At 36.3% G+C, this 15,393-nt stretch overlaps 2 protein-coding genes across 3 annotated transcripts; one reads left to right on the top strand and one right to left on the bottom strand.

The window, feature by feature from the left end:
- The first annotated feature begins 758 nt into the window (after positions 1–758).
- Positions 759–5,231, top strand: LOC109150673 (F-box protein At3g58530). Its single transcript, XM_019298651.1, has 12 exons — positions 759–1,109; positions 1,234–1,293; positions 1,639–1,722; positions 1,864–1,994; positions 2,101–2,176; positions 3,754–3,824; positions 4,065–4,151; positions 4,264–4,336; positions 4,462–4,529; positions 4,631–4,699; positions 4,775–4,880; positions 4,977–5,231. Exons 1-12 carry the CDS (start codon positions 933–935, stop codon positions 5,040–5,042), a joined length of 1,068 nt encoding a protein of 355 aa, XP_019154196.1. The 5' UTR covers positions 759–932; the 3' UTR covers positions 5,043–5,231.
- A 108-nt stretch (positions 5,232–5,339) lies between these two features.
- On the bottom strand, positions 5,340–11,420 carry LOC109150652 (carbon catabolite repressor protein 4 homolog 1-like). Of its 2 annotated transcripts, none has more exons than XM_019298649.1 (12): positions 10,774–11,420; positions 7,703–8,447; positions 7,268–7,354; positions 7,105–7,188; positions 6,943–7,029; positions 6,735–6,821; positions 6,594–6,647; positions 6,419–6,510; positions 6,161–6,275; positions 5,879–6,026; positions 5,642–5,794; positions 5,340–5,540 (listed from the first exon to the last, which is right to left on the bottom strand). In XM_019298649.1, the coding sequence occupies exons 1-11, from the start codon at positions 10,929–10,931 to the stop codon at positions 5,649–5,651; spliced, it is 1,803 nt and encodes a 600-aa protein (XP_019154194.1). In that variant the 5' UTR covers positions 10,932–11,420; the 3' UTR covers positions 5,340–5,540; positions 5,642–5,648. The 2 variants fall into 2 exon arrangements, with proteins under 2 accessions (XP_019154194.1, XP_019154186.1); XM_019298641.1 differs by having other exon boundaries at positions 5,340–5,556; positions 10,774–11,419.
- Positions 11,421–15,393: the final 3,973 nt, after the last annotated feature.

Raw genomic sequence — 15,393 nt, 5'->3', positions numbered from 1 at the left:
ACCCCCACTAATATTTGATTTAAAAATTCGAATGTCTTTCCGGCCAAATTCCACCGTCAATTTGGCCAGGAGGACCAAATCTGCTAAAAAAATGATAGTTAAAGGACTAAATTGTTAATTTTAAAAGTCACGTACCCAAATTAACACACCCCTAATAGTCACAGGACCAAAAGTGTAATTTGCTCTTAAAACTCTATGAAAGTCATGATTAAATACACCCCCGTAAGGTTATATCCTTAATTTATGTCCCTTTTTTTTTGTATCCAAATAAATGTGTGCATTTTACTTTAAATGTTGTACATTTAAATGTTACTAGACAAAACTACCCGTACACCGTTAATTTTTAATTCTAACCTTGATAACACATCATTATTACCATACACCTATATCTATCATATCTTTTTTCTATTTTTAATTATCATTTTATTAAGGTCATTATTTATTAATTTAATTTTTAATTATATTTTAATTAAATTTCTATGAATTATAAATTATATATGTGTCTACAAAATACATATATTATTTGTGTATATATAATTCAAATTATAATTTTTAATTATTTGTATTTATCAATATTTTAATATTGGACATGAATTTTCACGCATCGTGTGTACAAAATGCTAGTAATAATGATATATGTGAACACAAAAATGTAACATTGAAAATTAGAAAAGGAAAATTTACATGCTATATTATATTAGTAATACACTATACATTGTAGTACAAAATGCCATTAGAATGTCCCAGACATCAACAAATTTTGGTGCCCTATTGATTAGACAAAAGTAGGGCAATTATGCAAAATGTCTGATTAGAAACTTCTTTGTTTGGTGCCCTTGCCCTAGACGAAATTGATCAGAAAATTGATTTGAAGCAAAGTGATTGGGGTAGTTGGTTGAGGGTTCCAGGCGAAAGATTGTTGGTAAAGAGCAATGGAGAGAAAGGAAGAAGCATTAACGACAGCAGAAGAAGAGGTATGGAACCGAGAAACAGTGCCAAAAGTGATGATGATAGTCAGCACCAGACTACCCCAAAAAGACCTCATGTCTCTATTGCTCCTCAACCCTTGGATTCACCGCACTCTCATCTCACACCCCTCCCTCTGGCTGGTCAGCTTCTCTATACTTCTATATGCATCTGTGTGTGTGTAAAAAGATTATCTTTCTTCTATTTTCAACGTTGGTATTCCGGATTTTGGTTTTCTTAGTACTCCTTGTCTGAACCCTTTTTCAGGCGCTTGATTTCCATGAGATGAACAATGCTGGGAATCGCCTCGTTGCAGCCCTTTCTCTGGTCAGTTTTTTTTTTTTTTTGGGGGGGGGGGGTTTCTTTTATATTGATGTGTTTCAGAAAAATAGTGCTTATTTTCTGAGAATGTGAAAGAAAAAAAAAATAGATTTTGCCAAATTAGAGATTTTGTGAAGGCTATGCAGACCGGAGAAGGACTGGAATGTATTGATGTACGGAAATACGAGATGTTACTAAAAGGAATATTCATTTTTCTGTCAAAGAAGAAGAATTTGGTTCTGTGGATTTATTATGTTGACTGTAAATGAAGATCATTATAAAAATTTTAAAATGCTTTGTATCTAATTTCTTGGAACTCTGGTGTTTCATTTATTTGTGTTTTTCCTCCAGCTGAGATATCGGAATGTGAGGCATATAAACCTCGAGTTTGCACAGGATGTGGAAGATAAGAATCTCCAAGATGTCAAGAGCAAGGTAGCCCTCAAACAATATTAGAAATCAGAGAAAGTTGATATTTTGTTAGCAAACAGAACCTTTACCGTTTTGTGTGCTGAGCATATGTGTGTTTATGATCTTGTAATGAAGTTTCAAATTTATGACATTTGTCATTGGCAGTGTGGGAATTCCCTTCAAAACCTTGAGACTTTGAACCTAAATGGCTGCCAAAAGATTTCTGATACAGGGATAGAAGCTATAACTAGTATTTGTCCCAAATTGAAGGGATTTTCCATATATTGGAATGTAAGGTATTTTAAGCCTTAATTTATGTCTCGACTATTATGTACTATTGATGTATTCTTAGTTAAACTTATTTTTCTTCTTCACATCTGTGATTCTTAATCTGATTTTCAGGGTTACAGATCTTGGCATAATGCATTTAGTGAGAAACTGCAAACTTGTGGTTGATTTGAACTTAAGTGGCTGTAAGGTACGTAATGATTATGTATGGTATATGACTGTATGTGCCCTATTTTTGTTCCCTGTCTCTTTATATTATTTGTTTGGTTTAGTAAGGGGGATAGGCAATTAGGCATTGAACTCCTGACTGTGGGAGTGTGGGATGATGAGGACTCACTTTGAATGATTTTGGCAAAGGCTTTGCTTTTGGAGGTCTCACCCTGATTATAATGTCCTATAGACTTTGGGGTGTTTGGTTGGCATGAATTGCATTGGCATTGAATTGCAATTCAATGAAGTGATAAACTACATTGTTTGGTTGGAGGGAATTGCAATTCCCTCAATTCATTGAATTGCAATTCATAGGTACCCCCCTATGAATTGCAATTCAATGAATTCATCCATACAATGAAAAGGGAAAAGGAAGGAAATGACATATTTGTCCTTGAATGTTATTATTAATATTATTACACAAGGGTATTTTATTCTTTATATCACTTCTCCCATTTCCATTATTCTTCCCTACCAAACAATGTAATTGTAATTCCTACTTTATTCCCACCTTATTCTTTTCCCACCGAATTACAATTCCTTTCCCCCTTAATTCCTTCCTTCCAACCAATTGCAGAAAGTGCTTCCTAGAACTGTGAAATAGAACTGGACAGACAGTTGGAACAGATAAAGTTAAACACTCTTAAATAAAAGAAACTGTTGTACTAGTTGTAATGTTGCTATTTGAACTCCAGTACTTGCCACTAATATCAGATAGCCTATGGAACTATTTAGGGTCCATTTGGAAACTTGAAAAATGTTTTCCAGAAAATGATTCATTTCCCTTGAAATATTTTAATTTTCTGGTGTTTGGCTGAAGGTTAGAAAACTATCTTTTGTTGTTTGGTTGAACGTTAAAAAATTACATTTTTTCTGTTAATGAATATATTATTTGTTATAAAATAATAATAATAATAATAAATGGTGGTGGTGGTGGTGGTAATAATCCAGAAACTAGCTTGAAGATTGAGAGAAAAGAGAGATGGAAAATAAAGAATCCGGAAAATGTATTCCAACTAAAAATCTAGGAAGACACTTTCCGCCAAATTGGGCTTTTTTCTCTTGATTAGAATGAATATTTTCTTTTGATTTTATTTCCTTTGAATACCCAAACACGGAAAAATCTGGAAAATGACTTCCGGGTTTCCAAACAAATCCTTAGTTCATATTGAAACTGATTCTATAGTATTTACTAGACTACAATGAGAGGAAGTTGTCACCTTTAGAGATGTTTGTGTGTCATTTGTGTGTACAAATGTAGTCAATATGGTTATCACGTTATACTGCTTGAGCATATTGGAGACATTAAAATAGTTTTAATCCACTTCCCACTGTATACTGTTGTCTAGGTGAAACGTAGAATATTTAAATAGACACAAATACTGGGGTGAAAGAAAAAGGGTAGCAAGATAAACTACTGATAGTTTTATTCCTCTTGTCGCTGCCCCTAATATGTGAGCAGTGGCCATGAATTTGTTGCTTAATGCAAGCTTGTGGTTTCATTTCATCTTCTTGTTGTTGAAAGACTGCCTCAGTTTTTGTTTGTGCATATTACAGAATATTACAGATAAAAGTTTGCATCTAATTGCGGACAACTATCAAGAATTGGATTCACTGAATCTCACTAGGTAATACTAAGAGATCTGTGTAGATTACTAACCTTATTTTTCTTGAGGAAACTTTTTTTTTTTTTTTTAAATTAAATCTCTCCTTTTTTGAAATATGCCATTCATCATAAAGAGTATATTTCTTCATTTTCTTGATTCAAGATGAAGTATATGATCGGATGAGGCATATGACTGAAGTTAACACAATACCACGTTATTTGTACGGTTCTATAATTCTTTTGTGATCTTTCATGTATTTAGGTGCATCAAGCTAACGGATAGTGGTTTACAAAGGATATTGCTGAAGTGCTCTTTGCTTCAAAGTTTGAACCTTTATGCCCTTTCTATGTATGAAATTAAGATTATATTCCCTGTTCAATGTTACATATGCATACAAACTAAAGTGTTTGACAAACAAGCCATCAAAGTGCTCTATATTGCTTCACTTATTTATGTGCAGATTTACGGATGAAGCTTACAAGAAGATTTCACTTTTGCCTCATCTAAAATTCCTGGATCTCTGCGGTGCACAGGTGATCGTCTTTTTTTAAAAAAATTTCATTTCTTTGACCTCTTGCCTAAGTAGATTCTGTCACCACTTGGTGCAGTGGTCAAATTGGTTATGTATACTTCTGTATTGACCAAAGCTGTGCATCAGAATCTAACGGATGATGGACTTTCTTGTATTGCAAACTGTAAAAGGCTAGCGTCTCTCAATTTGACATGGTATGTAAGCTATATGGGTGTGCCCCAGAATTTCATCTTGAGCAAAAGAACACGTTTCACATATATACCTAAACTGGTTACTGGTGTCGGTTAACTGACAGGTGTGTAAGAGTTACTGATGTGGGGGTCTTAGCCATTGCCCAAGGCTGCAGGTCTCTTGAATTGCTAAGGTGATCCCAAACAAAATATTTTTTCTTATTGATTCCTGCCAAAAGTTCGTATTGATGCCCTATTTATTACTGCAGTTTGTTTGGAATTGTTGGGGTGACTGACAAGTCTGTGGAGGCACTCTCGAGCTTCTGTTCAAATACGCTAACAACTCTGGATGTGAACGGTTGTATTGGCATCAAGGTATAAAGAGAAAACTACAAAGTGAAATCATCAGTAGATTGATTGTAGCATGAAAATACTAATCCCTTTTACTAATACTGTTCCACCATGTTATAGAATCGGAGCCGTGATCAACTGCTCCAACTCTTCCCAAAGCTCGAGTGCTTCAAAGTGCATAGCTAATCTCGGTTGTTGGACTCGTATTCCTTGCGTTTGAGTGAGTATAAAAACAATCTTTTCGAAACATTTTGTTCATCATGTGTTAAGTCCCCCCTGCTTATCCAGATGATTGTTCTTGCACTAGGTTGTAATTTGATAAAAATATTTTTGTTTACAAGGAGATTTCTATATATTTATGTCCAGTTCAGTTCAGTTCAATTTCCCCTCATTCAATTCATGCATGGAAGAAAAAGTTTAGGATTGGAGAAAATTGAGAAAGATTAATAACTAAAAAGAAAATCTCTTTAGTGGAGATTGCAGGTATATAATATTTTTCTATTTTAGATAGGAAAATGAAGTCAAAAACAATAAACAATTTTTTCTATGGGACAAGGTGGTAGATAGATCATAATACAAGGATGAACATCTGTGGTGGCCGCCCTGGAAAGGGATCTACTATTCTTACAATCACTTAATCTGTAAAATCCTTTTTCACTTGTTTCTGCTTCTATTCTGCAATGCCTACAGCAAAACGACACTGCCACGTAAACCGTTCCATCAGAAATGATAATAGTACGTGAGAATTGGCATAAACAAACAACACACTTATGATCGACACGAACCTAGTTGTCAGTGTTTAGTTCTAGACTTGCAATGAAACTCGGCTAGGAGTGCTATATGATCAGACGACCACTCTGGAGAAGGAAGCGCCGTGTCTTTTCTCAAGCTATCCTCATCCAAGAGCTCCAACATAGATTCAATAGTTAACGAGTCCGCTGAAACAACATAGTAATAATGAATGTAATGTAATCACACAAGCTATCCCAAGTTAAACGAAGAATTGGCAGTCGAGCATATACCTGAGTAGAATATATAATCGTGGGTACCAATAAAGTCCCTAGTGCAATTAGTAAATAGGGGTTCATTCGTAGTGGGATCAATTCGCCTCCTCTGTAGCTCAAACCCAAGACCTACCCCAAGTCTACCAATGGCCGAGTAAGCACTCACCTGCATTGAAGAATGTCATAACAACGTTTTTTTTTTTTCCTCTCTATAAAATCCATGCAAGTCAAGATTTATTACGGCATTAAACAATTTAATTGGGCAGTGAAAAACTTGATATGGAGATTTTTAAGCTATACCAATGGCAGGTGATGCGTTAACTTGGTTGTAGGACGCAGAATACCAAGAGGGTCAACTTGTAGATCTGGATGCAATGGATCAACTTTCCCAGCTGCAAGGAGTGAATGAGGAGCGCTGCATTTGGTCCACACAACATTTCAATTATTAAAATTTTTCCAACCAAATACCAAATATGCTGAGTTTTTATGCTCTACTTAGACGAGGTCACTGTGAATCAGAAATAAGTACACTCCATATCAATTAAAAGACCGACAGACCTTCCAGGTACTGAATTAAAATCACCACAGACCAACATTGGAATATCGGCACTTGCAGCAATCTTTTCCAGTCCTTTCAGAAGTGTATGAACCTGATAAGTAAGACAAACACAATTGAGTTTTGAACCAAAAGATCCTAAAAACAGGAGGACAGAACGAAGGGCATTGATATAACCTGCCAAAGCTTGACATCCTTCAACTCTTGTTGAACATTCACATGAGTATTTGCCTGGATTCAGGATAGGGAATATGCTACTTAAAAAACACCCGTCAAAAATTTCAATCAAATAAAGGGCACATCTTAAGGGATCCATACCACACAAACAAGCTGACGCTTTCCAGGGTTATCAACTCCCTGGTTACTGAACTTTGCTTCCAGGACCGCTATAAGTGCCACATTATCCTGTATGAAAGCACAATTTCAAAAACAATTAGACCAAAACAAAAGAGTGTAACCAATGAAGATTGCATGAAAAAATAAATAATAACCAAATGAACATCACTTGATATGTTAAATAAGATACCTTAACTAGACGACTTAGAGCAGCTTTCTTTTGAGCACTGGGAACTAATGCATCAGTCAAGGATTGTGCAGCTTTGTTAAACTCAACCTACACAGCAGATGTGGATGATTACATGATTACCAAAGCAAGATAGACTTCCATAGACTCGTAACTCTTTCATACCTCATATTTCTTAACATGAGAAAATCTATCTCGTCGGAAAAATGTAGCACATCCATCAATTGTATTAATATTTCCACCGAATACCTGCAGCCACAAAAATACAGCTTATAGAAGCAATAATCTCCAATGCCTAACATTTCATCAGAGCAAGTGGCTAACCAACCTCTGCAGTTTTTCTTTTGTAAAGTGCTTGATAGCCATGCTTGTCTAACTCAGGAGCAAAGAATTCCTCAAAATGGTCATTTTGAACCTAAAATGAAAAAAAAAAAAAATGCAGGCATCTAGGATAAGTGTTTATAAGCTCACTTACCAACATAATCATATGAAATGAAGCACAACTTAAGATAGCAATGCACATAAAAAAAAATGACACTTTCTTGTGATAAAATAAATTGGAAAAGAGTAACACCAGGCAGAGGAATCAATTTTTGATACACCAATTAATGTTGGACTGTCATATTTAGAACTTCTAATTATGAAATTAAAACTTCACAGTTTAGAAGATCATATTGCCTGCATGTTGTAGAATACTATGCATAAACTAGACCAAAATCTAAATGACTGAACAGCCTTCAGTGTTTCTAGCATGTATCTATACCTCTTGAAGACAAACAATGTCTGCACGATAGCCAACAATTTCACGCAATAGATTCTGTCTTCGATACGTCCAAGAAAGAGCCCAAGAGGGGCAATAATTGTATATTTCACTTGATGCATATGCATCAGATAGGATGTTATATGAAAGCACGGTAAAAGACTCGGAAGATGAAATACGGCCATCTAAATCAAGATGCCCAGGGATATCAACTCCACTGAAGGAAATCAAGCGGCGTGGAGTGGGAGATGGTGCTGGAATCACACGAGATGTCAATATAGTATTCATATGTCCCACTGGATGTTTTGTTTCTGCATCTACAACAACACATTCAAATTTAAGGACATGACCAATATCATCTGCTGTTGGTGTATATGTTTTGGACCGAGCAACGTCAAACCACGTTTCACTACCATTCCTTTGTGCGACCGTTGCTGGGTACAAGGGTGTCACTCCATTTGCCAAATTGCCAGCTGATTGTGATGGAGGCAAGCTTGTATTAACTACAGCATTATTGAAGCGCCCAAATTCTTCTTCCTCCTCATTTCCATTTTCATTGACAGCACTAGCAGCACGTTCATGCAGAACACGGTGATGTTGCCATGCATCTGAGAAACATTTGGTAGAGCAATGGTAACTCTTAGCAACCGGTATTTTGGCCTTAACACATCCAAGGCACTGTAATGTAGCTTGCTCAGATGGGTGGACACTGCAAATAGCGACTTTCTTATCACTTTGTATGCGGTACCTACATATGGTACAAATTAACAAGAATCAAAATAGCAACCAGAGTTAATGAAAACTTAAATAGCAGAAAATTTTTCATTTAATTGACAACCAATTCATTAAGAAAGATGGGAGATTAAAGACAGTGTGAACTCAACTCACACGGCAAAAATCAATTACTTAGCGACAGTTCTCACTTCTCACCCACATGTTTGCATTGGCGAACGAGTGATTGTTGGCATGTCGATAAAAGAAATGCTTGTTTTTTAGATTGGCAACAATTATTACACATTGGCAAATCTTACGTTACTATATTTTGTATATTTATATATATGAAGATAATGTAGTCAGTGAGGAAACGGTTCGGTATGCATGATGGATATATCCATATAAATGATATAATAGTAATTTAAATTTCATATTCGCCGTTAAAAGTCATTAAGAGAAATGTTACTTAATCTCTTAATTATGCTTAGTGATTTTTGTCAAATCTTAAGAATTTCACTTATGTATCTTATATGTTGACAATAAAGTCAGGACAGGATTCGTATGCATGATGGATATTGACAAATATGTCGACCAACTTTTCCCATGAACCCAATGTGGGGCCCAACACCATCCCTCATAACCTACTCACATCCAATGATCCAACACCCCTTAGCCCAACCCAACACAACACCTAGAAAAATATTCTAACCATGTAACTCCTCCCTTGACAATAAAGTCAGGAGACTCAGGACAGGATTTGTATGCATGATGGATATTGACAAATATGTTGACCAACTTTTCCCGTGAATCCAACGTGGGGCCTAACACCATCCCTGATAACCTATTCACATCCAACACTCCTTAGCCCAACCCAACACACAACACCTAGCAGCATATTCTAAGCTTGTAACTCCTCCCTTGGTACCGCTTCCCATCATCACCACAGACCCTTAACAAATACAACGTGAAGCAAACACATGTTTTTAATTTTCTTGTCAAACCAAAATAAAAAAATAAAAAAATAGTATATTTGATTTTGAAATGGAAAGATATAAACAAAATTTAAATTAAAAAAAAAAAAAAGGATATTACCAAATAGATCCTAAAACTTCTAAGTGATCTTTGTCAATTGATAAAAATAAGTTAACAAATTACATCATGGAACCAGATACTTCAGATACACCTCAAACATAAGTAATGTGTTCTGGGAAAGGGGGCGGAAGCAAAAATGCTCAAATTTATCACCCCAGCCACACAAGCAGTAGCATGATCTCATCTAATGAAAGTAACACATCAATCCAATTAAAAACAAAGATATCTTTCATACAACTATGCTCCAAAATCAAAATATTTCAAAAACAATTTTTTTTTTAATCCATTCAATTTTTGTAGCATAACATCATTGGATATGAGATTCTAACTGAAGACCACACTATCCTTTGCACCACTAGAGTCCTGCCAATAGCAAAACAGAAAAAAGTCATTCGGCAGTGGAGCCAGTTTAAATTATATCACGCACTTCCTGAAAATACTGCCAAAATTGTTGCTCTTGCTTTCAAGTGCAGATACTGCGTTTCCTAAAGCTGTGAAACAAGGTCATTAAAGTCCCTAGTTCCCTACAACTAATGGATGCCTTTCTACAGTTCTACGTAGTAAGCAGTTCAACCCTTAACTACTCTATGCACTAACAGGAGGATGATAACATGAAATTAAATGATAAATAAAAATACATTTGCCACATGCAGACCAATGAGTGTAGAGATATCAGATGAATAGCTAATAATGCTGGCAGCTATAGCCAATTCAGCATCTTGGAAGAAAACAGCATATCTCAAGATTGGGTTTAAGAACTAAAACTATAAAACTGAATATAGAAAAGAAATACACTTTAGTACATGATATATTTCCAGACACAATGACAAGAAGAAACTAATAAATGCATTCAAAGTTGGAGCAAGCATCACTAGAGCAGTTCAAACAAGAAAGACAATAATATCTAATGGCAAAATGACATTTTCTTCAGTCAGCAACATATGCTTCGAAGGTCACATTTTCTTTAATCAATAGACACCCAACACTTTCCTCAGGACAAACACAAAAGAAGGAAGGCATTCTAAAAGAGGCTTCATTCTCCTAGACATAAATTTTGTCTCCCGAATAAAATATCATATTACCAAATCCTACAACTCAGCATCAACAGGTCTAAACATGAAGTACCCTTTTTACAATTTGAAAGAATTCAAATGTATAAATGAGTACAGAGATCAAGCAATACCAAACTAACTGCAACTACAAATTAGAACAACTGAGAAAATAGTCAAATGCAGAAATATTTAAACAATATGCAGAAATGAACTTACCATTTGTATCTCAAGGTGTGGCCGTCAATAGGCGCGGAATCTAGAACATCGTCAGTAATAACAGATTTATCTGGGCGGCGCAAGAGAACATAAGGAGTGAGCTCGCAACCTACGATCGGAATGTCTGAAGGGAGGTGCACTCGCAGAACAGTCAGCATTCTGGGAGATGTGCAACGGCCCACTCTCTTCTCACTACTTCTTCACCTATAGCTACTACTAGGAAACCACCAGCGTCGAGAAAACTTAATTCTTCAATATCTAAACACGGGATAACAATCAATCGGCGGCGGACATGTGGCGGATCCGCCATCACCTGACCTCAGCACCAATCGCCAGCCTGACCTCCGGTTTAGCCCCTCTCTCTATTGCAGACCAAAACCCTAAATTTCTAACAGCAAAATCAAATTGTTTTTGAAAAAACCCCCCACAAAAGTAAATAAAAATGAAAACTTTGGAGAAAAGATTCGAAGATGGGAAGAAATGAAGCAGGTGCGGAGAGCTGAAAGAAAAAACGATCGAGCTTAGAGATTAGAGAGTGAAATGGAGTTTTAGAGAGATGGCATGGGATTTCATTGATTGGTGATTTAGGGTTTTACACAGAAGAGGAGAGGGGGGAAAAAAGAGAAGAAAGTTGTCCCAACATCTTTTTCATTTTATTTTATTTTCTTTTACTTTTATTATACACAGTATAATAAGAATATAAGAAAAAGGAGAATTTTTTTTGTCTATTTTAAATGAGAGTGGCATGATATTTTTGTGTTTTCTATCTCTCAAATTTGTCCAGTTTTTAGATGTACTTTCAAGTATACCTTTTATTTTACCCATAACCTGATTTTTCCTTACTAAATTATGTTAAATGTTAAATGTAAATACTTTTCTATATATTTATATAATTTTAATTAATTACAGTAATAAAAAAAATATTACAAAATATGATTCCCTATTAAAACTATAGCATCTATGTCCACGATTTAAAGTGATATTATTTATAAATTATTGACGTGTAGTGACTCTGCCGGGTAAGCCCGACTGGAGACTAACGAGTTTTTATGGCAACCCTGACAGATCGAGACGGCAGGAGACGTGGGATCTCCTTAGACAGCTCAAGGGTCAATCTAACTTACCTTGGATTGTCCTAGGCGATTTCAACGACATTGTTTGTCTATCGGAGAAGCGGGACACGCATTCTCATCCGACAGCATTATTAGATGGTTTCAACGACTCTTTAGCCGATTGTCAATTGGTGGACTTAGGGATGGTGGGAGGTCGGTTTACTTGGGAGCGTGGTCGTGGTACAGACAGATGGGTGGAAGAACGACTGGACCGAGCGGTGGCCACGGTGGACTAGACGGAACTCTACAAGGGTGTTCTGGTACACAATCTGCAAACCTTGTCTTCTGATCATTGCGCTATTTTTCTAGACGTGGAGACAAGGCCAGTTCGGACAGCTAGAAAATCCTTTAGGTTTGAGTCTGCGTGGTTGTTGGAAGGAGGATGCGGTAGAGTGATTGATCAAGCCTGGCGTCAGTCGGCAGGGCTGGAGTTCCAACAATGGATCAAGCTGTGCAAGCAGCGTCTATGGAGATGGGGTGACGAGCATTTTAGAAGGTTCGGAAGACGTATCACTATTTTGCGTGATAGAATGGCTAGACTCAAGGAGAATAGAACGGCCCAGGCAATGGGCGAGTTTATGGCAGCGGAAGGCGAACTAGGTTCTCTTCTACGCCAAGAAGAGGTGTTTTGGAAACAACGATCCAAACAGCTTTGGCTAAAGCAAGGTGATTTCAATACCAAGTTTTTCCACAGAGCAGCATCGGTTCGGAAGAGACGTAATTTATTTATTTTGTGTGCGGAGGCCTTATCTTTACTGTTACAACAGGCTGAAGCGGCTGGGGTATACATGGTGTTCGAGTGGCACGAGGTGCCCCATCTATTTCACACCTCTTTTTTGCCGACGATAGTCTTGTTTTTTTCAAGGCGAATCACAGTGAAGCACAACGAATTAGGGACTGTTTGGAAGCATATCGTACGGCTTCAGGTCAGCGAATAAACTACAACAAGTCATCTGCTATGTTCAGCTTCAATACCTCGGCTGAATCAAGACAAATGATGATCCAATGTATGGGGGTTTGTTAATCGACGGACCCTGCCGATTTTATACTGTTAGTGTGTGTGTGTGTATATATATATATATATATATATATATATATATATATATATATATATATATATATATATATATATATATATATATAGTTAGTTAGTTAGTTAGTTAGTTAGTTAGTATTTTAAATTTTGAAACTAGTACTTAAATGTTAATTTTTTATTATTAAAAATTAAAATTATTTAACATTTTGAGTAGGAGTTGACGGGGAATGGGGAATCTCCGATCCCGTCTAATTTCCCGCAGGGACGGGGATGTGGAACATTTTCAATTCCCCACCGGGGACGGGGAGTATACTCCCCGCCCGCGCTCCGCCCCGTTGCCATCCCTAGGTTAAACAAAGCATAAAATATAAAATAAAATACCGTTGCCATCCCTAGGTTAAACAAAGCATAAAATATAAAATAAAATATAAAAGCTATTTCTGAAAACTCATGAATAGGTTAATACTGGAAATGCTATGTCATTTCAGGCCTATTCTGTGAACCAAACGTGTCATTCGTTTTTGTGTGTGAAATTACTAGACCCACTGATTAATTATTTAAAAGGTGATAACCTTTTATTTTCGATTAATTCAATATTATAATTAATGTTTTTAAATGCATAGATGATTATTTTAAAATGCATAAATTAAGTCTTCAACTTTGAAAATCTTACCCAATTTCATCATTCGTTATCATCCGTATGGTTCAAATTGACGAGAGGACGAAATTGGGTAAGATTTTCAAAGTTGATGACTTAATTTGGTAAGATGATAGTCGATAACCAAATCGATAATTTCACTATAGTCAATGAATCAAATCGGTCGTTAAAACTCTTTCAAGAATTTATTGGTGATGACGAAATTTGTTTCCAAAACAAAATCAATACTTTAATTTCTAATTTATGATCAAGTTTAACTATGTTACCAATGTTAAAGAATACAAGCGCATTGATCTCCCTATGTTCATGTTTAGGTTGAAGAGTTTTGAGTCATTGACTTGCGATTAACAAGTTGAGAGTAAAGCTGGTCAATTATAAATAGGATAAGTCATTTGAATCCAACTTACTTATCTCCCTCTTCAATATCCTTTGCTATTTTTTCCCTCAAAGGTTGAGTTCCCAATGCCAAGGACCCCCACACCCCGGCTCGACAAAGCATTTGTGATGATGTAAATTACGATAACTCAATGATGCAACAAATAGGGTCAAAAGTTGTGCACACAAGATATCTAGTCACTTTGGGCGTAATCTCCACACTGTCACTACCGAGTTTCAGACCTTGGTTTCTTATGCTAAACATTGTCTACTAAACCAGTAAACTAAGCCCGTACTCCTTTGCTATTTCTTTATGGAGAAGATGACTATCTAGATGATATAATTTTTTCAAATCTAAAAGTTAATGGTGGCAGACAATGAAAGTCTGAGGGAATACCTATCTTTCTGAATGCATGAGAAGTTATCTTACTAGATCTCTACATTATTGTATGATATGCGATTTTCCAAAAAATAACCAAATTTTTATATTTGGCTCAAGTGTCAAATCGCACCATGAACCAATTGCGATATGTCATGTCGCACCCTGATCTTTCGTAAGTGCTGATTCGATGCACAAACTAAAAAAATTTGTCCGCCTAGATTTTTTTACAGGTTGCTTTCAAGTAATAGGTCATAACTTGCTGATGTGGAAGTGTTTAGTTGTTGACGTGTTATAATTTGTAGAGGTGGCAGTCATTTCATCACTTCTCTCTAATAAACTCAAAAATGAAATCTGAAACCAAATCCTAAATCCAATTCTCTCAAGACATACTGAATACGCTTGATCTGAAAAACCGAGAATAAAAATCATGTGAACTGCTGGATGCCTTGAAAGCTGCCGGTGGAACACTGCATAGAAAACTTGCATAGCAACCATGTCGACGGAACTATAGGAGTGGCGAGAAAACTCCATGATACTGTAATACAAAGCTAAGCAAAATCCAATCCAAAAATAATAAGTGTTTGCATGCATCTCTTAATCCAAGTCAACAGAGGTTTAAGCAGTGGAGAAAATGCAAATAAAAAGCACTCCAATTTGTGGGAACCCGGAGAGAAGCGAGAAAACCAACTCTTCTCAGATTTCCAAATTTGCACTGTCCCTACATACTCTGCAAGGTTAGGAACCATTTTTCAGAAGCGATTCAAAGCCTAATTTCAGAGATCAAAACCGCCCGTTCTGGACAAATCCTCAAGATTTTTACACTTTTGTATATACTCTCGAGGATTTCACCGTTTTCAGCATCATGAACATTGAGATTAGCTGCTCTAAAGCAATCTAAGGCGGGGGTGTACTTGTTGAGGGTTTTCCGGTGACGGTTTACGTCACCAGAAATTAGAAATTTTGCAAAATTTGCGAGGAGGTTTCCAGTAGCTCATATCAGTGGTTTTCTGAGCGATTCACTACCAAACTGTGCGATTTTCAGAAATAGCAACACAGG

The sequence above is a fragment of the Ipomoea nil genome, unplaced genomic scaffold (assembly GCF_001879475.1).
Source record: "Ipomoea nil cultivar Tokyo-kokei standard unplaced genomic scaffold, Asagao_1.1 scaffold0268, whole genome shotgun sequence".
Taxonomy (NCBI): domain Eukaryota; kingdom Viridiplantae; phylum Streptophyta; class Magnoliopsida; order Solanales; family Convolvulaceae; genus Ipomoea; species Ipomoea nil.
Note: the sequence above shows the minus strand (reverse complement) of the source record. Positions and strands in the feature narration are given on the sequence as shown.